Source organism: Astatotilapia calliptera, chromosome 17 (assembly GCF_900246225.1).
Source record: "Astatotilapia calliptera chromosome 17, fAstCal1.2, whole genome shotgun sequence".
NCBI lineage: Eukaryota > Metazoa > Chordata > Actinopteri > Cichliformes > Cichlidae > Astatotilapia > Astatotilapia calliptera.
The window spans coordinates 25,328,439-25,349,601 of record NC_039318.1 but is presented as its reverse complement, the minus strand read 5'-3'; the positions used below and the strand labels follow the sequence as shown (position 1 = coordinate 25,349,601).

General features: G+C 39.4%; 3 protein-coding genes across 5 annotated transcripts; 2 read left to right on the top strand and 1 right to left on the bottom strand.

The window, feature by feature from the left end:
• Positions 1 to 247: 247 nt before the first annotated feature.
• Positions 248 to 7,799, top strand: washc3 (WASH complex subunit 3). 2 transcript variants are annotated; one of them, XM_026147549.1, is made up of 8 exons: positions 248 to 323; positions 408 to 467; positions 1,572 to 1,670; positions 1,766 to 1,831; positions 1,928 to 2,062; positions 4,792 to 4,908; positions 4,990 to 5,054; positions 5,144 to 7,799. In XM_026147549.1, the coding sequence occupies exons 2-8, from the start codon at positions 417 to 419 to the stop codon at positions 5,241 to 5,243; spliced, it is 633 nt and encodes a 210-aa protein (XP_026003334.1). In that variant the 5' UTR covers positions 248 to 323; positions 408 to 416; the 3' UTR covers positions 5,244 to 7,799. The 2 variants fall into 2 exon arrangements, with proteins under 2 accessions (XP_026003334.1, XP_026003333.1); XM_026147548.1 differs by having other exon boundaries at positions 258 to 467.
• A 428-nt stretch (positions 7,800 to 8,227) lies between these two features.
• dram1 (DNA-damage regulated autophagy modulator 1) lies at positions 8,228 to 12,998 on the bottom strand. Its single transcript, XM_026147547.1, has 7 exons — positions 12,672 to 12,998; positions 12,271 to 12,338; positions 11,917 to 12,059; positions 11,645 to 11,822; positions 10,586 to 10,644; positions 9,926 to 10,018; positions 8,228 to 9,836 (listed from the first exon to the last, which is right to left on the bottom strand). The coding sequence occupies exons 1-7, from the start codon at positions 12,800 to 12,802 to the stop codon at positions 9,798 to 9,800; spliced, it is 711 nt and encodes a 236-aa protein (XP_026003332.1). The 5' UTR covers positions 12,803 to 12,998; the 3' UTR covers positions 8,228 to 9,797.
• A 5,423-nt stretch (positions 12,999 to 18,421) lies between these two features.
• Positions 18,422 to 19,968, top strand: LOC113009312 (uncharacterized). Of its 2 annotated transcripts, XM_026147539.1 has the most exons (3): positions 18,423 to 18,625; positions 18,860 to 19,142; positions 19,324 to 19,968. In XM_026147539.1, exons 1-3 carry the CDS (start codon positions 18,540 to 18,542, stop codon positions 19,966 to 19,968), a joined length of 1,014 nt encoding a protein of 337 aa, XP_026003324.1. In that variant the 5' UTR covers positions 18,423 to 18,539. The 2 variants fall into 2 exon arrangements, with proteins under 2 accessions (XP_026003323.1, XP_026003324.1); XM_026147538.1 differs by having other exon boundaries at positions 18,422 to 19,142.
• The last annotated feature ends 1,195 nt before the right edge of the window (positions 19,969 to 21,163 follow it).

Here is a 21,163-nt window from a genome sequence, read left to right as displayed (position 1 = left end):
TACAACAATGATATTTTCATGGCTAAATTACAATTAGCTCCGAATGTAGCAAAAGTTCAACTTTTACTTTGAAGTAACACCCAACCCACCACCCCCTCTTAACTTTATTTTAACACAAACAATTTACAGAAAAATACAAACATGGCGGTTGACAGTGCATATAATTTAGGTAAAGCGGGGAACAAGAAAAAATACAGGGTTAAAAAAAAAAATACAGGCTCGAGGGTTTTTGAAGTGCGACTTCGAGGCAGACTTCTGCTACGCAGTTGGTGACGTCAGGACGTGATCACGCAACCCAGAGTCACGTGAACCGTTTCACATATGTAAATGTTTTAATAACCTGTTTTCGGTCTTTTTTGCAGTGAAATTTCTTGCTGCTGAATTTGAAAGTGCACTTTAATCTTCAGCCATCCAACATGGACGAGGACGGGCTGCCCATCGTGGGCTCTGGAGTCGACCTTACCAAGGTTGGCGTTGACTAGTTAGCTAACATAGCTATTTGAGTAGCTGGTGAGGAAATGAAAGCAGGCACAAGCAGAGCTGCTTGACATATGTTTTGTTTAAGAAGTAAGATAACACAAAGGCTGTTTATCGGTGATAGAAGCCTATAGCTTGTAAGTCATTAACAGATATGACTGTCGCAAGCGCTTGTAGTTCAATTTCCCTGATAAATGTGGGATTTTTTTTTTCTGAAGTGAATATATGTTGTTTCTACACTTGATCTTCCAGGTTAACAGATTTAACCTTTGCAAAGAGATATACTTACGCTTATCTTCTTTTAAACAGTTTTGTTTAAAATAAATCTATGAAGTGAAAATGTCTGTCTTTTGTATAAATAACTGTTTTTCGGGAAGGGATGCTTTTTATTTTATTAACCGTTCTGGGCAATATTAGCTAATCTAAAATGCTGTTTTGCTCTTGTGAAATATAAGTGGTATATTTTGCATTCAGCATTTGAAGTTGCCTGTGAATGACTGTCAGTATGTTAAACTTGTTCTACTCATTATTTTTTTTCACAAGAATAATAAAAATATTTTTGCATCACGTTTAAAAGCAAGATACTTCACAAAAAACTGATTAAAAGGTTATAAAAGACAGAAAATGAGAAAATAAAAAGAAAGCAAAACATAACAATAAAATATGAAATGGCATATATATCGTTTGGAGACAGCACTACTAAAGAAGTTGTTAAAAAGATGAAAATGTTCAGATTTTGATTGGGAGTGATCAGGGTGGACCTGGAGACAAGGCGGACATGGTTTGGATGTGTAGAGGAGGGATATATTGGACAAAGGGTGTTAAACGTGGAGCTGCCTGGCAGGAGCAAAAGGGAAAGACCACAGAGGGGGTTCATGGATGAAGTGAAGGAGGATGATTTTCAGGGCAGGGTGAAGTGGAGGTGAATGATCTGATGTGCCGACACCTAAAAGGAGCAGGGGAAAGAAGATGTGTGCAGCCTAGGGAGGAGAAGTTGCTTTAAGGGGAGATTGGACTGGGAGTTGTTTCATTTCCTTGTTATATTACACTTATGTTCCTTCTACCTTAAATTCCTTTTCCTGTGTTTCCTTCAGGTTCCTGCGATCCAGCAGAGAAAAATTGTTGCCTATCTCAATCAATTTGTTGCACACACTGTCCGCTTCCTTAACCGCTTTTCCACAGTGTGTGAAGAGGTTTGTTTATCTTTATTTCTCTTCTGTTCTCGTCATGAAACAAAAAATGTCTGTAACACTTAAATCCTGAACTGTTGTATAACATCTTCCCCCAGAAACTTGCAAACATATCTCTTCGCATACAGCAGATAGAAACCAGCCTGTGCATTTTGGAGGCCAAGGTGAGTTCTGAAGCCTCTGCAGGCTGCAGTGCAACATTATCTTAATTTCATGCCAATTTACTTGATATTTATGGAGCAATATTGTGCTCTGTGTAGTTGTCTTCCATTCCTGGACTGGAGGACGTCACAGTCGAAGGACTCAGTAAGCAGCAGCAGACTGCACAGGCCAATGGACCCATCATCCCCAATCAGAGCCAAATCGATGGTCCAGTAGCAGCGCCTCAAGAAGAGGTAGATACACAAACTCGTACACATGGAAACATAGCTCCATCCAGCTTCGCTGAACTGCAAAGTCGAGGATTTTTTTTGACAGTTTTAAAAATAAACCTGTGAGCAGACAAAGGTTTCAAAGCACCCCCAAGACCACCTAATTAGAACTTAATATCTGACCTGTTTAGTCCATTTTCAACTTGACAATCCCACATTGAGAGAGGCTCCTCTAATATATCTTTGACACGATGGGAGCCAGAGCAGCTTTTCTCTTCTGTATTTGTTGTCCAGACATTCAAGTAAAAATTTCCACTGTTTTGACTACAGTGGGATGATGTCCCACCACATGTGGTTTTTGTTTTTCTTCCTCTAGATGAAGAAAGGGAATATTTCCATGGAGCTTTATCTGGCTGAAGTTCAGTTGTTTCCAGAGTAGCTCTTTTAATGCAAGAGAGCCAGTAAAGAGAAAAAACTGAAGTAGTTGAAGACAAATTAAACTTTGGTGTTTTTTCTTTTTGGGAATATAATCAAATTGTAGTGGTTTTGATGACCTCCACCTCTGTTACTGAAGTGAAAATGAAAGAACTTCAAAGCAGGAATCTCCCACTTGTATTATTTATATCTACCAGTGGAGCAATTTTAAAAAAGAGCCACATGAAGATAGTTTAGGGTAAATGAGATGATGAAAAGAGCATAAATGTTATTTGAAAGATCCCTTGCAAAGAGGACCTCAAACAGAAAACTTTTACAGGCTTTCATTTCTCTTATTGTGAAACATTTGCAGAAACATGTTGTGGAAAAGTCAAACTTTTTTATTTAAAGACAAAACATTTATCTTTTTACTAGGGGTGCAACGATACTCGTATCGATATTGAACCGTTCGATACAGTGCTTTCGGTTCGGTACGCATATGTATCGAACAATACAAATTTTTAAATTAATTTTATCAACTTTCCTTCTGACGATGCTGTCTGTGCTGAGCGCTGAGTGGATCTGCGCTCGACAGTGCAGCCTAGGCGGAGTAGTCGAACGCAGATTCACTGAGCGCAGGGCAAGCTAGCGAGACAGAAGTTAAGCTCTCCTTGCAACATGGCAAATTGAACCTCCCCCACCCTCATTCAGATGTGGTGTTTGGAACTATTTTGGTTTTCATGTGACGTATGACCCTGAAGGTAAGCGCGTCATGGACAAAAGAAAAACAGTATGTCGGTTGTGCCACGCAATGCTCAATTACATTGGTGGGAACTAGTGTGTTAGCGCAGTTAGCTCGTTAACGTGTTGACGCCGTCCAGCCCCATGCACGGGGCGATCCGCGGTAGCTCGTTAACGGAGATTTGCCGTGTTGTGGCTTTAACGCCATTTCAACGAGATTAACGCTGACAGCACTAGTGGGAACACAACGAATATGACTGCACATTTACTCCAACAGCATCCTAGTGCAAAGACAAGTGGAAGCAGACAAAAACAACAAGCACGGATGCTACAAACAAGAAGCGTATAGTATAGCTTTTATTTTGGAAAGAGCCATTTCTCTGTAATAAACTCTCCTTTCCAAAGATGAGTGATTCCTCAATCAGATTTTTTTTTATCCCTTTGTTGTTTCAGCAACATTAAATTTAAAAACTGTACTTTTGAGTTAAAATATATATTTATAATTTTAATAAATGACAAATTAAAAAGGCATGAACATTTTTTTTTGTATCGAAAAAATATCGAACCGTGACACCAAAGTATCGAACCGAACCGTGAATTTTGTGTATTGTTGCACACTTACTTTTTACAGTTAACACTTCATGCATTATTCTACCACAAAAGAGAATAGATGAGAGGGGGGGGGGGCAACAAATCTCTGGAAAAGGGGAAAAGGGACCTGTTTAAGTAGAGAAAGGTGTGATGAATGACTGAATGCCAAAGGAGATGGTCTTACAGGGGAAGATTTATTTAAGCTAAATATCATCACTGAAATCCTGTACTATGAGATCCCACAGGGCTCCATCATAGGACCGTTGCTGTTTAGTGTATTCACCAATCATTTTTTATGATCTTGTTGCTGGGAGTGTTGCATGTACATTGTAATGTCTTTGAGCAAGTTGCTGTTAAGTTAGCATTCACCATTCAAAAAGTTATCAAATGCTCTGAGCAAATTTGCAGAGCGATCGGGTCCACCACAAGGGGGCACTGTAGCGTGCCTGAGCAAGGCACCACTTTTTTACAGTCTACTTTCCCTAACAGATAAAATAAAGCTTGGAATTTGCTTCCAAAGGATTTGCAGATTTGCACAGATTCTCTTCTCATGATTTGGATAAAAAAAGGATTTTGAGAATTAATTTCATTATAATTTTCTTTTTGTTTTTGCAAAATCTATTTGTTTTTTATTATATGTGTGTCTATGCACATATTTATTTGGTATTTCATCATGTGCATATCTGTTATTTGGTGATTTCACTGGTTTTTAACTGCCCAGGGCCTGCAGATGGACAGTAGTAGCTAGTAGCTAAATCTAATACAAAGCATCTTTTGCTTTCATGTGACTAATATATTTAGTACATGGTCCCTTAAAGAAATAAACAGGTAGCACTACGCCCCTAAACAAAGTGATGAAATGTGTATGTTTCCAGGTACTTCCAAAATTGTATCACCTGATTTAAAAACATATCTTAAACTATGAAAATGTAAAACCTGTCAGGATATCTACTGTCATCTAAACCGCTTCACTCTGCCTTCGTTTCTGTGCATGTGTCATGTTGCAGCCTGCTCAGACCACACCAGAAGCTTCAGCGACGCAAAAAGCAGAAGCGGCTGCAGAGAACGTCATGACGGTGGCCAAAGACCCGCGCTATGCCCGATACCTGAAAATGGTTCAAGTGGTGAGTTATTATTACTGCTGCTGTGGTTACCTGCGTAACGGTTTAGTTTTGTGCCTTAATGTGATGTTTAATGTGCCACAGGGGGTTCCGGTGATGGCCATACGGAATAAAATGGTCATGGAGGGTTTGGATCCCAATCTGCTTGAGTGAGCGTTTTTTAAATTACTGTTCTGGTTATTACCAGTTTTCTGATAAACTGACAAACAATATGTGACTTGTTCTCTGTTGACCATAGCACACCTGATGCCCCCGTGCCCGACGGAGGAACGAAGACCTCAGAGGACCAAGACGCTGCCGGCAGCAACTCTGATAGTGAATCATCTTTTAGTGACTGAAATTGCTCATTTGTCCTCAACACACAAAGTTTCCTCATCCATCGCTGTCTGCACAGCTTTAGGCCCGTAGCGAGGAAGTATGAGGTACCTGTTAAGGGCTTCGAAGGAAGTGGTGTGAATGTAGGTGCCTGAAACAGGAAATCCAAATTGAGTGACTGTAGTTTCAGTTTAAAAGAGCTGAACTGGTTCTCCTGTTTAGTCATTCAGTGACCTTTATTTTTGAAAAAAAAAATTTTTTCTCATAAATTACTTTTCAAGAGGAGGAGATCATTTTTTCCTCTTAATCATACAAGCAGCAGTCAGAAGATGACAGTAGCAAGTGTTTTAACAAAACCAAACCATATCACATAGAGGTCTTCTGTGGTAGTTGCACCACTGACTAATCACTAATGTCTGAAATGTTGTGTTCACACCAGCTGCAGAGAATATAGCTGGAAACCCATGAACATTCACTCTTAACAACCAGCAGGATGAGAAGGAATCAAGTTACAGTACATTAATTTAGAACTTAACATAATGTCCCAAACATTTACTCATGTTCATCTAAACCTTCTCCTTTTTCCTGTCTCTGTTTCAAAGCAAAGTTCAACTATACAGCTCGAGATTACCTCAAGTTTGTCTTTTATTTCTTATCGGCACTGAGGAGAATCTGAGGTCATGTAGCATGAAGTGAACTTTTTGGTAAAGTTGAAATATTTTAACTACTCCCCTCAGCTCACATCAGTTCTATGGAGGCTTATTACTGCCACTGAATTTTTTCCCATTGATAACTCAGACTTTCGGAACCAAATTAAATTTTTAAAAATGAAATAAAAATTGAAATTAAAATAAGTTTTTTTTTTTTTGAGTGGCAAAAACGAGCTTCCATAGATTTTGCCTCCGCATAAACTTTATTAATAGGAAGAACAAATATGTTGGTATTTTCAATGTTGGATATGTTCATGTGCATTCAGGGGTAAATTAAATCTTTGGATCTTGAAACGCTTTTCTCTCTATTTTTAAAAAAAAATTGTACTGTTGTTTAATTATTTTTAAGTTAGAAGTAAATACGTAACAGTTCTAACACAAAGACTATATATCATTTACATCCTATACTATATACAGTATAGTCTTCACCATGCCTGGTGAAATGTAATAATAAAGGAAAGTCCAGTGCAGCAACTGAACTTGGATATACATCACAGTAGTGACGTGATGTATTTTTTTTTCATTATCAAAGAGATCAGACTTGTGGCAAAAAAAAGAAAAAAACTTATCTCGGTTTTGTTATTTATCCACTCTAAATAAAAGCAGAGGTATGAACTGATCTGATCTGTGGTTTAAATGGGAAGAATTAAATGGGAAGATTCACACTTCTTACATGTGTTATACTATAAATGCTTTTTGTTTTCACTCTAAAGTGCTTAACTATCTCACCTAAGGTTTGTATTACACTCCTGAATATGACTTCCTGATTGTGCTGGCTGATGCGTTCATCAGCCAGGTGTGCTTGCATTTCGAGCTGCCCTCACGTCTGTGTTTACCCAGCCGTCACGGGCAGAGCCAGCAACGTGTCGTACTTGGACGAGGCTCAATGAGAAACCTATGACTGATCTCATTCATGGAGCCTGTCATATCTGCATCAACTCACACAAAGGAAAAGTTGCTCTGCAGCTGCTAATCAGGCTCACGTATAATAATTTCCTCACTCTGTATGATGTATGGGTATGATTTTTATTTTTATTTTTTAAAGAGATGGAGGTGAAAAAAATGATTTTACATTACATAAATTAAATGTAGTATAAGTGTCCACACCACCTTTATTCGAGCAACAAATGTAGGTATCAGAGCGCCGTCTTTCGGAGACATCACAACATAAACACTTGCTGATTATGAGCAAAAGTGGCTAATATTTGCCATGTTATTCAGAAATGGTTTATTCTCCAATAATGGTAAGACTTGTGCAGTAATCTTTTTGATTATTGTGTAACCTTGATGGAAAAAGAGGATGCTGTTCAGACTAAAATATTCTTTATCAAGACTTTAAATCCGTACCTGCAGCACTGCCTAGTGCACTTTCATCCATTTAGTTGAATCTAATAATTTATAACAATAAAACTATTTTCTTTTTGATATTTGTTTGTTGTTTGATATTCAAATTCTTTGAAAAATGTTAATTTCCCAAAGCTGCTTAAGTTTTGATGTTTGATACAGAGAAATTAATTACTGTACTATTAAGACACTGAGTACTAATACACTCTACAGCCAGTCAGTCCAATGACATGCCTCTTGATCTTCACCTGGTTTTGTAGAGTTATGCTCTAGCTTTTGTAGGTGATGTGTGAACTGCAGTCTTTCTTGTGGTGTTTGTTGTTGGTAGGAAGTACGACTCTTCATCGTCATGTGATTCAAAGCTTGTGGGTACAAGCCTGAGAAAGAGGGGCAATCATGTCATCGCTGTCAGGGATAAGATGTCTTTTAACAGATGCTAAATTGAAGTGAGATAAGTGTGGAGTTGTACTGAAAAAACACCATGCTGGATCTGTGATTCTGCCTTAAATAAACACTCGTACACTTTTTCTTTTCTTTTTTTAAATATGTGCTTTTATTATGCATCTCAGCTGTGCATTACAATCTGTGTTGTAACTCATTTTATAAGCAAAAGTACAAAAGTAGTTCAGAAAAAACAAAAATAAAATGTTTCCCTCTTATAAAAACAGTACCTGTAGTGAAATGGTTACAACCTGTATACATCACTGCGCAGGATCCTTTTATTTTCTTTAATGTACAGTACGTTTATTCCAGCTCCACATTAACAGCTCCAGTCGAGAGCAGTTCAGCAGAAGTATGTGCCTGCTGCTCCGCTAAAACTTGACCACTTTTCTCAGTTTGCATGTCTCTCTGTCTGAGAGATTAAAGGTAATGAAACTTTCAAGTAGCCTTCTAGTTTGTTAATATCTTCCGTTGTTCCTTTTATGTAACAATCTCTAAATCACACATTTTTCTCAGAGTTTTACAGCCCTCTTCTAGTCTCCCAGTGATTTTACTTTGCTGATTTTTGGCTAAAACGGTGGCTCTTAATTTTAGATGTTTTCCTCTAAACATCTAAAAGTAAATAAATAAATTACGCCAAATTACACCAGCTGCAATGCCACAAACGTCTCACCCCACCCACCTGCTAAAATCAATATTTGGAAGATGGGTGTAGTCCAACACCCTTTAAGTATGGGGTGTCAAACATAAGGCCTGGGGCCAGAATCGGCCTGGTAAAGACTCCAATTTGCCACTCGGCAGGTCTGGAAAATGTGATGGAGTGCATAGACTTTGTACTTTTAACTGTATTCTGATATGTTTTTGAGCTTGGCAGACATACTACGCCAAAGTAATTCATAGATAAACAAGAAAATGACAGCAAGTTCCTGTTTTTTCACTGTCATCTATATAAATTCAAGCTTTTGACAGCGGACTGGACAAAGACTGTCTGGGTAATAAATTACCAAAAGCTTTTCTATGATTTTACATATTTATCATGTAATTCCACTGGTCCAGCTCATTTAAGATCAAAGTTGTCTAAAGTTTGCCATCCTTACTTTAAAGTCAGCCTGCACACCTAAAATGATCCATGACTCATACCTTACACACTTAAAAAACATATCTTTTTCTTACTAGGTACAAGATCCATACTTGGTACCAGAAACTTCTGCCTAGATTAAAACCGTACGATGTAAGGTTACAAGTGAAAAACCAGCCAGAAGCCCTATTGAATGAACCTCCAGAATTCCAGCTTTACTTTCGGTTCATATTGTATAATTCCTACTAAAAAGTAGCATAATTCCTATTACCTGTATGAAAATCTACATTTGTAGCAGCACCAGAGATGATATTGGAGTGTCTGCTAGCATGACTGAGAACGTGAACAGTATACAGTAACTCATGTCAGTCAGAAACACCATGTTGGACTTTTCATGAGTCAACAATGTGGAGAGGACAGATTCAAATACCGAAACCAAAACTGTGAATCTGAGCATCCACAGCAGGAGGTTTTCCTCCTTAATTTGATGTTGCAATAATGTGGTCATCCAATAAAACTGGGAATTCATAAACCTCTGCACAAAACCAACAACTAGTACACATTTACTGTCAGTCAAAGACAGGTCAGACTGTCAAGTAGCCACAGACATACTGAGTGGTCTGAGTGGTATTGTCATTTAGCCCCGAGTGCACCGATCATGTGCTTACTGTGTGATGAACTTCTCCTATGTAAAGTCAGAGCTCTCACAGAATGTGTCGTGCTGGTGTGGCAACAGCAAAGTGCAAAGTAAGCAGGCAACATTAAGTACACTTGAAAATAGTTTGTGTAAAAACAATGTAATAATACAGTATTTGCATAGTTTTTCCATCTGTCACACGTGACAGACAGCCAGTTGTACTAAAATGCATAAATAGATATATTTTTAAGTATCTACTGTATTCTACCAAAATTTCAGCCAGGGGAAATTGGACAGGAATAAAGATACATACATAAAATGTAAATACTTATTTATCTTAATGTTTGTGGCCCAAAATGTTCCAAGACTAATCCTCAAGTTCTGCTTTCACCCGTAAGGTAAAGAACTGTAGGAGAATAAAAAAAGAAGAATTTTAGCAAATGAATAAATATATATTAAAAAACTATATACTATGTGTGACAGTGAGATACTGACCTTGAAATCATGAATGTATGTGAAGAAGAAGAAGACAAAGGTAAAGGCAACAATCCACTCGCATACTGCACTGGCTACATGGAAGGGATAGTCCTGCACGATGGAAACAGACGCTTAAATCAGAAAATTCTATGCATCTAATAATGATTATTATAATTTTTGGTCCATAAATGTTGGAACTTTCTGTCCAATGATGCCAAATATACTTCGACTAGTTTACTGTTAGAATACTTTTTTGCACAACTTCTCACATTTAGGCAGCGCAGATGAACAATGGACAATGGCAACGGTAAACAGTTCTCACATATTATCTGATATTGGCGTTTGAACATTATTTGCATCACCATTTGTTTTTCTCTGCTGCTTCTTTTCAGACTCTCTTAACTTCCACAAAAGGTTTCTAGTTCTTTTAGCTGACTCATGGCAGTGAGAAGTTTGTGTTATGCACACACTTCCATTTAATGCCAATAGTAAATTTACCAAAAATCATCACTGACATGTTGGGGAATGTTTGTTGGATCTATGTATTAGACCCCCCCCCAAAAAAACCCCCAAACATTTCCCACATTTTGACACTTTATGTCACTATTTTGACACTATACGTTTTATTCCTGATCTGTGCTGTGATCTGATGCAATGTGCTGACACACTGTGGCCTACCTTGTCATGCTTTTGTCTGTGCAGCTCCGTTTGTTTCACGTAAAATGCACAGATGACAGCTGAGTTATCCGTGAAGGAAAACACTGAGTCGATACAGGAAATGACACTAATCATAATATTCTGCAGGTCATACATTTACATATTGCCAAGAGAAAAATAAAGTCAAAAAAAAAAGTTTATATATCAGGTTGTAATAAAAAGTCTGCCGGCCCTCAGCAGGGGTTAAAATTATGTAAATACAGTCTGACTTTGCTTTTATTACTTCTTGTTTAGATTACTGAAACTCTTTATATGTTGGCTCTGATCAGTCTTTATTGCCTGCAAGCTTTTCGAAATGCAGCTGCTCGCCTTTTGACGGGAAAGAAACGACGTGAACACATTACACCTACACTGGCCTACTTAGACTGGTTTCCACTCCATTTCAGTATTCAGTTTAAAATTCTCTTACTTGGTTTTAAGTCTCAAGGGTTTGGTGCCACACTTTTGAAACCCTGCAATCCTACCAGAGCACTGAGGCCTCTAAACCAGCTGCTCTTAAATAAGTCCTAATCCAGGCTTAAAAGCACAGGGGATAGACTCTTTTCAGTGGTGGCTCTTAATCGTTATAACAACTTGCTGTTTCACATAAGAGCTGCCCAGTCTCTCAATCATTTTAAAACCCTTGGCTGTTATTTATACTGCATATTATGTACAACTAAGGTTGTTTAAAACTTTGTCTTGGCTAATTTCAGGTGAATAGAACATAACATGATACACAGTGCTATTATTTATTTTAAAAGTCGATGTGAGGGACTAGTAAAAAAAGTTTCAGTACTACACTGCTTCTGCATTTCAGCTTAGTTTTTGTTATAAATAATATAAATAAATATAAATAAGTAAATAATGACGGTATAATACGTCACATATTATTGTTCATCTAAAGTTGTATTTAAATCATTTTCAAACCTAAGAAGGACCAGATGACTTATTTTTCTAAGTCCTGATATATGAAAGCTTCATCATCGTTATCATGATCACAAAGTTAAATCACACAGACATTTGAACACTCAAAAAGGATACTGGGTACAAATGCAACAGCAGCAAGGGAGGCGATAGCGACCCGCACACAAAACACATACTTGGAGCACCCATACGGATGGGCTTGAAATGATATAAAACACTGGAGGATAATGTACACAATGCCACAGACAAAAAACAGAATTGCTCCAATATCATGGACTATTTGCACTACTGTTTCCTGCAATCAAGAAAAAAGAAAAGAAAAGGCACCACTTGTAATTACACTGAATTAGTTGTGATGTGTTAAATGTGATTTTAATGTGAGTACATACTTGGAAAGTAGCAACAATGCACATGCCAAAACATGAGATCACACCAAGCCAAAGCGCTGCTTTGTTGAGGCGTGCGCTCACATTAGTGGCGTCCTCCCTCAGCAATTCCACGTGCTTGTATCTGGCATAAATTGTGCCCACACCTGTGCAAAAAAACACAGAGAGTCACGAGAGTGTGCAAACCTACACATTTACCCTAATCCATGAGTTGTACTTTCATTTTCTTAAAAAAGGGGAAATGTGAGAAGCATCTTTGGAAAGCATGCTTCCTCCTTAGGGAAAGCCCAGAGTTGCCTAAAAAGAGTCAGTTCACAGAGATGACACTGCAGATGTCCACACTGGAATTTCAAATACCTGCACATGCAGAAATAAAAGTCATCAGACCAAAAATGCAGCTTTCTGGGGGGCTGACACCTGTGTCGCTGAAAAGAAAAAGAAAAAGAGTGAAGACCCGTGCAGATTTTCAGTTCGGGTTAAACGTACAATACGTGGGTTGTGTGACTGTGTTTTGTACAATATTAAACATTTAGTTGCCTCTTCTTAACATAAAAGTCTTCTAATGAAAGCGAAGTGAAAGAACATTTTTCCGCTAGTCTCCTACAATAAACAGATGTGCAGGCTACACGCAGCTGGTGTTTGTTATAGCGGAAGAAACCGAAACTAAGACGTTTTCTCATGAAACGTTTTCCACGGCTCCGAATCAGGTTGAGCATGAGAGAAAGGCTGCTTTGTGTGAGCTCTTCAAATAAACTTACCTTATGTACGGGAAGATTACATCGACGTCGTGCCTGTAAATCGCGATGATATAACAAATAATGAAAGTGGCGGAAGACCAGACGACCAGGAACGCTGGCAGGACGCACAGACCTTGCTCGAACCAGTACATCTCCAGTTTTTGCGCTCAGCTTCAGGCAGACTTTCTCTCACGTATATATGCGCAGAGTAAACAGAGCCATGCGATAAGAAAAGCTGGTGTAGGAACAGGAGTGTCAGCTGCCGTCTGTGGTCTGCGAACGACAGTCACATGCAGCGGTGTGTGAGCAACAATGAACTTGGCCTCTGCCAGTAAGCAGCATATACAGTGTACAGTAACCTCTAGCCCAGAGCTACTCCCCCGTAGGGCGATCAAGCGCTTCCTTCTTCCTTTTGATCTTTGTGAAAACACACACACACACACACACACACACACACACACACACACACACACACACACACACACACACACACACACACACACACACACACACACACACACACACAACAGCAAAATACCAAACTAATGAAGTGTCTTTTAACTTAACTTCAACCGGAGGTGATACTCAGAGTTTCCACAGCAGAGTGAGCAGCAGTTCTACATTTATATGAACAGATTTGAGTTTATAGAGTGAAAAATCTGCATAACTGCCTGCGTTTGTGAAGTAAAAATAACTGTCTTTGAATTATACATTATGACTTGTTATGCGTTTTTTTTTTATTTCACAGCTGTGCAAAACTCTTGAACCGACACTCATTTCTTTGTATTTTTCCTTCTAGACTATAACTTTTTTTTTCCCCTAGACTCATTTTCAGTCCAGTCTAGCTACCTGAACATTTTCAGGGGGATATTTCTTACTTTTTTGGTTTAGTTTAGTTTTTTTGTTAGGTCACTTAACACTGAGGTATGAACGATGGGCCAGTGTTTCGTCTGCTCATAACAGACAACTTAGCAAAGAACCAAATTTAACTTGTATCTTAAGGCCCTTTTTAATCAGCAGTCTGTGGCAAAAACACATGATTTATTCCCATTTCTTTAGTCGAATCTATGAAAATTGCCAAAGATAACAAATTTGGACCTGAGTGATGCATCCGGCCCTTGAGTTGATCCATCTACTGTTGACTGAAGCCTCGTCAACTACTGTCAGGTTTTGATCCACCACGCATTAACATTTTGAAACCATTTGATTGGAAACTGTTTCATTTTCAGCATGGCAGCGAGCCCCAGAAGATTGGCCTCCTCAGAGCCTGAACCTCAACGCTCAACATTATTAAAGCAGCACGGGATTATCTTGACAGAGAACAGAAGAAAAGGCAGAAACACCCAAAGAAGACCTTTGAAGGTCCTTCAAGAGGCGTGAAGAACTATTAAAGAAATTACACCAAAGCTTGTGTTGAAGAATAAAGATGGTCATACCAAACATTGACTTTCAAGTTAATTGTATTGTGCACAGTATTTTCGTGTATGTTTGGATGTTTCAATAAATCCCTGCACATATTTCTCATTTTCATAACAAAATATAAAGAAAAGAGTGGTGGCTGGGGACTTGTTGACACTTATGTAGTTTTGTGGAGGTACTTGTCGTGATCCTTATGTCCTCTCAGGTTGCGTTCTTTCTATCTCTCTGTTGTGTACATGCATGTGTGGGAATGTTCATGATGTAACTGTACTTATGTTTTACAAGTAGTAATTGTAACTGCCAGATTCCAGATTCCACACACAACTGATATGAATCTACGGTTCCAACGGTTCTCCTGCCCTTCCCTTACTGGATCATTCGGCTGCTGATCTTATCCTTGTGTGCCCACCTGCCTCTCCATTCTGGGGAAACATCCCTGTCCACTCTACACACAAAGAAATACTTACCAGCTCCCTGGCCTGTAGACAAAAAGAGTACCCTTAGATGCAGCTGTGGCTGTGAAAACTGAGAAGACGCACCTCCAGCCTCTCCTGTAAAAGCAATTACTGCTTAACTGAATCAACAACCCATGAGAACAGAACAGTTGTGAATCGCACAGTTTCAGTAAATTTCTGAACAACTGCAAATAGTGCAAAAAGCGTTCAATTAAATCTTTAAATCTACATTTGAGTCTTTTCACTTTTCTTGTCCGTGACACAAAGGAATGAAAAGCACTTAAAATGCCTCCTTCTATGTGTGCCGAAGAATTGGATTTACTTTCTAGTTCTTTCCCAGGAATACTCAGTTTCTATGGGGAACCACGTTGTCCTCATGCCAACATTTACAGCATAAATGACAGCAGTGTAAAGCAAGTTAGGTCCGGTTGGTCTGGTAATTCGTGCTTCCTCATATTTTCTTTATATTTTATACTTTCAACTCCCTACATTGAGCAGCCAAACACATCTAGATACAAATTTAATTACTGTGTTATATAACGCGGTACTTCATTTGGTTAAAAGGACTAGATGTTACAGTCCCTGATAATGCATTGCTTTAGATGGGGAGACTCTTTAGGGACGGCTGTTATGAGGAAAGGCAGCTCAGAAACTTTGCCAGCTGCACACATCGTTGTGTGCCTCAACGTTCGCTCTTTTACCCAGGCTAATCTGCCATTTTCCTTCCTTGGTTAGGTTTAGGGATTAAAGATTGATCTAGATTATCATTTTAAATTTGGGACATATCATCAGTAGTGGACCTTGGATTCATTACGTGTTTCAGCCATTATCACTAGACACCTTCATCCAAAGAGGCCCTGCCAGGGTATAAGTAATTAATATATTTTAAGGTTCCTTTGCAGTAATTCTATTTTTAATTCTTTGTGGGAATTATCCTACGAGCATGGCGCATCTTTCTTTTGTTTGTTTTCTTCTTGGAGCGTTCAGCCTTGGTGCACAGGTCTCAGATGCTCTGTTGGCCTCAGGTCTGGACCTGATTTTTTCTAGACTCTGGGTGTCTCTCACAGTAACCACCAGCTTCTTGGTTACTTGCTTGTCTAAGGTCTTTTGTCCTCTGTTACTCAGGCTGGGAGGCTAAATGTATGCATTCGCATGTTCCCAGGGAAATATGGTTTACTGGAACCCCACCCCCCATCCACGCACACTCTCCAACAAGGAAACACTCTCTGAACCAAGAACTGGAAAACATTCCTGACTGCAAACAATTACCTCTGCATTACAATTGCACACACCTGCTGCTATATATTTTTAGTATTTCTTTTAGCACTATTTATATTATTATATTACTATTACTGCTGCTATAGTCTTATGCTGCATTAAAACAAAAACCCCTACCAACCACAACCTGGGACTACCTCAAGTAGACTAGTATACTATTTTCCAGGGAACACTGTTGGAACACTTTATTTTTATTTATTTTTAGGTCTTGTCTATCCTGTTACCTATTTAACATTACCTTATTGTTAGGGTTGTTTTTGTTGTGCATCTGCACTTTATTGTTGTCAATGTCTACGCATGGGACAGTGTGAATTTCAATTCCTTTGTATGGCAAGTACATTTGAAGAAATTGACAAATAAAGTTTTCTATTCTATTTCTATTCTATTCTATTTGCAGCATCTAGCATGACACCTACAGGTGAGGTATAAAAAGGGCACCTGCGTAACCTCCATGCTAGTAGTCAGATAATTTCAAGTGTACCAATATAGTACATTTGTATCTGATACATTCCTTTAGTGCAATTTTAATAATAATATGAGGCTGACACCGAATTTAAAGGAACGCACGAGACTGTCTTGTGGGAACCACTGCTACTTTTTACGTTTCTCAGTAGCTACTCCTGCAACAACCTGTGATGTGCTGTGTCCCTGCCACGAAGACCATCATTTGACTCGCTTTGCATCGTCCTTACTCGTCACGGGACTCTGGAGAATTCTCTTGACCACATGTGGTTTCCACAATTCATTTCCTTCTAACCCGTAACTGTCAGAAAATCCCTACTTCCTGTCTCCCGTTTGTCGTGTTGTTCTCAAACTCCAGCCTCTGTCATTGTTGCATTGTTTTACATTACAGTGGAATCTTGTATTATGGTAATAATAATAATGATGATGATGATGATGATGATGTGGTTTGACTTTCATCAGACAGAATAGAGGAAAGGGAGAAATGACTGAAACGCAGCAGAGATTCCTCCAAAGAAGCTGACATTCTGGTTTCAGGAGTTGCACAATACAGTGTTATGAAGAAACTTTTATTTTCATTTTTACTGTAAGTGGTGGCATGAACAGCAATACAGTCATGAGACTTTTCAATCATATGACAGTATGACATAAAGACAATAATAAAATGACATTATTCAGTTGTTCAGTGATGATGATCAAGGACAAACTGAATTTATTTGAACAACTGAAAAACACGAAAAACTTAATTCTAGTGCATTTTAGTAAAAAAAAGATAAGCTTTCATGTATTCTGTATTTGGTGGATGTTAAGTGAAATCATTTGAGCATTTTTAAACTTTAATTTGAATAATTATGGCATAAAAAATCCATCCAGTATTTCTATTAGATTATTAGAGTATTTTATGAGGTCAAAAAATAACTAGTATTACAGAAATGTTCAACTTCTGTAAGTACTGTATGTTCATTTCACACTGTACTTGGTTTTGGGCTCCTTTACCATGAATTACAGCAGCCTAAGCTGGAGGTGATCAGGTTGTAGTACTGCTAATGTATTACTGATAACCAGGTTGGGTTTTTTTCTAATTGTCTCTTTTGGGCTTTCTAGTCTTTGTTAGACAGATTAGTGAAGAAGAGACAAGAAAGCGCACAGCAAAGACCCTCAGGTCAGAGTCCAACCTGGGCAGCTGCATATCTTCGTTGGCTCGGTCACTGAGCCAAACTGGTAACCGCCTTCAGCTCTTTTTGGTCGAGTGTTTCTTATCTTCCTCGTGATGATGTCTCATATTTGGAGATTCTCTGTGGTGTTCTGATTAGGTGAGTTGGCTGGTCCATTAAGCACAGCAATAACGTGGCCAGCAAATCATTTGGTTGTAGCTTTGGCACTGTGGGCAGCTGCTAAAGAAATCAGCCTGTCAGCAGGTGGAAGCTGACATGCTCTAAAATCTCTTGGTAGAAGCTAAGTTGACTTTGGACTAACCACCACAAACACCAGCAGATGCCATGCACCCAGAAACTTCTCACACCTTGGAGTCTGTGTCTCTCCACTCCTCCATCAGCCTCCAGGATCTTGAGTTCCAAATGAAATGCAAAATTTACCTTTATTTTAAAAGTTTCTGTTTCTCTCTTCAGTCCAGGTAAGACTCTTCTGACACCGTATCTGGTTCAGGAGTGCTTGCTACTAGGACACAACAGTTGGTAGTTATTACAGTTTTTGCCCGTTGCTTGAACACTATAAACCCATGCTCAGACTAAAGTAACACAACGTGAAGCTTTTGTTACCATACCTCAAACACATGTACCCATACCTTAAACAAAAGTGCTGCTTTGCACCCCAGTACCAATTATGCAACACTCCTACTCCTTTATGCAACACACCTACCCCTTTATGCAACACACATGGTCCTGCATGCTACACTCTATGTCATACATAAGACACTTCGCTCACAAAATGAAATGTCAGGGTGCCATTCGGAAAACACATGTATCCAAAATACAAAACACATGGGGTAATTGCAACCACGCAAATACACACCTGAAGGCACGTACTTGCAAAACCGAACACCAATTAGCCAACTACAAAAAGCCCTCAGCGTAGCCATTTCAAGAACTTCGCAAGCATGGATGGAGGGAGAGCAAGAGGTAGAGGTAGAGGTAGAGGAGGAGGAGGAGGAGGAGGAGGAGGAGGAGGCCGCCGCCGAAGAGGCCATGCACGGACCCATATTTCTGATGAAATAAGAGCAACTTTGGTGGACCATGTCATCAACCATGGCCTGACTATGAGGGAAGCTGGGCAGAGAGTCCACCCACATCTAAGCCGCTTCACAGTGGCATCTATAATACGAACATTCCGACTAGAAAACAGGTATGTCTTCACCTCCATACCTTCTGCTCTACTCAGATGGTTCCATAGCACTGTTCTGCAGTATATCACATTACCATATCAAGTGTACGGGGTGCTAATGCTCCTTTTGCAGCCAAAGTGGCTGATTCCTCATATTGAAGTACAGTGTTGTACAGTGGATGACACAGTACGTACAGTAAAGTACTGTATGAAAAATAAGCAAACCGATGACAATATGTGGTTGTATTCCTCCAGAATGACCCGAAGACCTTCTGGGGGAGGACGGCAACGCCTGTTCACACAACAGCAGGAACTTGCCGTTGTGGACCTAGTGAGGGCAGACAATGCCATCCGTCTCCACCAGCTACGACGGAAAATACTTGCAGACAGGCGAGTGTTCAGCAACATAGACCATGTGAGCATCACCACCATCAGACGCATCTTGGGTAAACACAGCATCACCATGAAGCAGCTCTACAGAGTCCCATTCGAGAGGAACAGTGACAGGGTCAAAGGACTTCGAGCTGAATATGTACGGGTACGTGTAACTGTCCCTTACATTTACAATAGAGTATTGGTGAAGTCCAGTAGCAGCTGAATATGTACCATATCAGTACCACATGGATCTATTCTGAGAGCTACACAGGTACCTGTGTGATGGGGTGAGGGTGCTGTATGTGTAGCACTGTAGTACAGTGACATGTTCCCCTTTTTTTCAGAGGATCATGGCCATGGATGGAGCTGCACAGCCTCATGAATACATTTTCATTGATGAAGCTGGATTCGACCTGAGCAAAACAAGACGACGGGGTCGTAATGTAATTGGCCAAAGGGCAGTTGTGCATGTCCCAGGGCAGCGCGGGGGAAACATCACATTATGTGCCGCCATATGCCTTCGAGGACTTCTGCACCATCATGCAATGCTAGGTCCATACAATAGCCAACACATACTCACATTTCTAGATGCTCTCCATAACATAGTTGTACAGAACAGACCAGATCAGCCCAGGTTTGTGGTGATATGGGATAATGTCAGTTTCCATCGGGCTGCTCTGGTCCAGGCCTGGTTCACCGACCACAATCAATTTGAAGTGGTATACTTGCCCCCTTACTCACCATTTTTAAACCCTATTGAGGATTTTTTTTCGGCTTGGAGATGGCGAGTATATGACCGCCAACCACATGCCCGCATGCCTCTTCTGCAGGCAATGGAACAGGCCTGCGGCGACATTGAGGTGACAGCGATCCATGGATGGTTTCGGCATGCAAGAGGGTATTTTCCCCGGTGCCTAGCGGGAGAGGACATAGCTTGCGATGTTGATGAGGTCCTGTGGCCAGACCCCAACAGACGGCGGGATCCATGAGCCCACTTATGCACACTTGTCATGGTTTTTTGTGTTTACAGTATAGTGTTTTTTCTATTGCAGTATTATTGTGTTGTGGTTTTTTTTTTTTTTGCTTCATCTGAATTCATGGTACTGCGATGTACACTATTGAGTAGGTCTATTTGCGTTTTTGGTTGTTTGGAAATGTGTCTCCTGTAAATGTGCCTTCTGAATAAACAATGGAAATCAAGGACTGCAGTGTTTTATGTAAAGAAGACTAGTGTGTTCCCCCTGATCTGTAAGTGTTTGCATATGATGCAAGTATGTGTCATTTTGTCAACATTTTGACAGAGGAATGTTAGGTTTTGACAGCAGAGTTTAGGTTTTGGGAGTGGAGTTTCATTTTGGCACAGATGTGTATGGTATATTTCCCAGTGTTGTGTCGTGTTTACTTGTGTTTAGAGTTTTGGCACAATGAGCGACGTTTTGCCAAATGTGTTCAAGCAACGGGCAAAAACTGTAATGCTCTGACACCAGCCTTAGTCCACTCCCCATGAAGTCCTGAGTAACATGAGTAATTCATTCAAATTGACTTTTGTCTCACGAAAGTTGATTTGAGCCTCTCTAGCCAGCGGATACCGCTGTTGCTTTTGCCTTCCAGTCAGCTTTCCACTAATATGCATTGTTAGAGCACTCTGTGAACAGCCAGTCTTTCCACCAACGACCTGCTGTGGCTCACTTGCCCCTCCTTGTGGAGGGTGTTGATTATCATCATCTGGACGATTGTGATTGTGGATGAATTTACTGAACAAAGGACATGCTGTATTTATGCCTTTTGAATCCCAATCCACTTACATTGAAAATGAATTGATAAAGAAAATAATGCGATTATTAATTAATGTTAATTAATAATTATAACTAAGTGAACTACTGTGTTTCTGGTTTTCATGAGTCATAATCATCTAAATTAGAAGAACAAAATTCTTATAACTTTTCACTTTATGTGTAATTAATATAGATTATATGTAAATTTACCTGTTTGAAGTACATTTAAGAAAAAAAAAATCACCAGACTACTGTCGTTTAACACTATGTCAACAGCTACATGCAGGGTAAAGTTTGATTACGCGGCACAGAGTGGACATGCTACTGATTACATCTAACTTTAAAAAAAAAGAAGCACAAAAACTATTCAGTTTAAAGGTTTGTACCACGTGTTTGGTGAGCACAATTT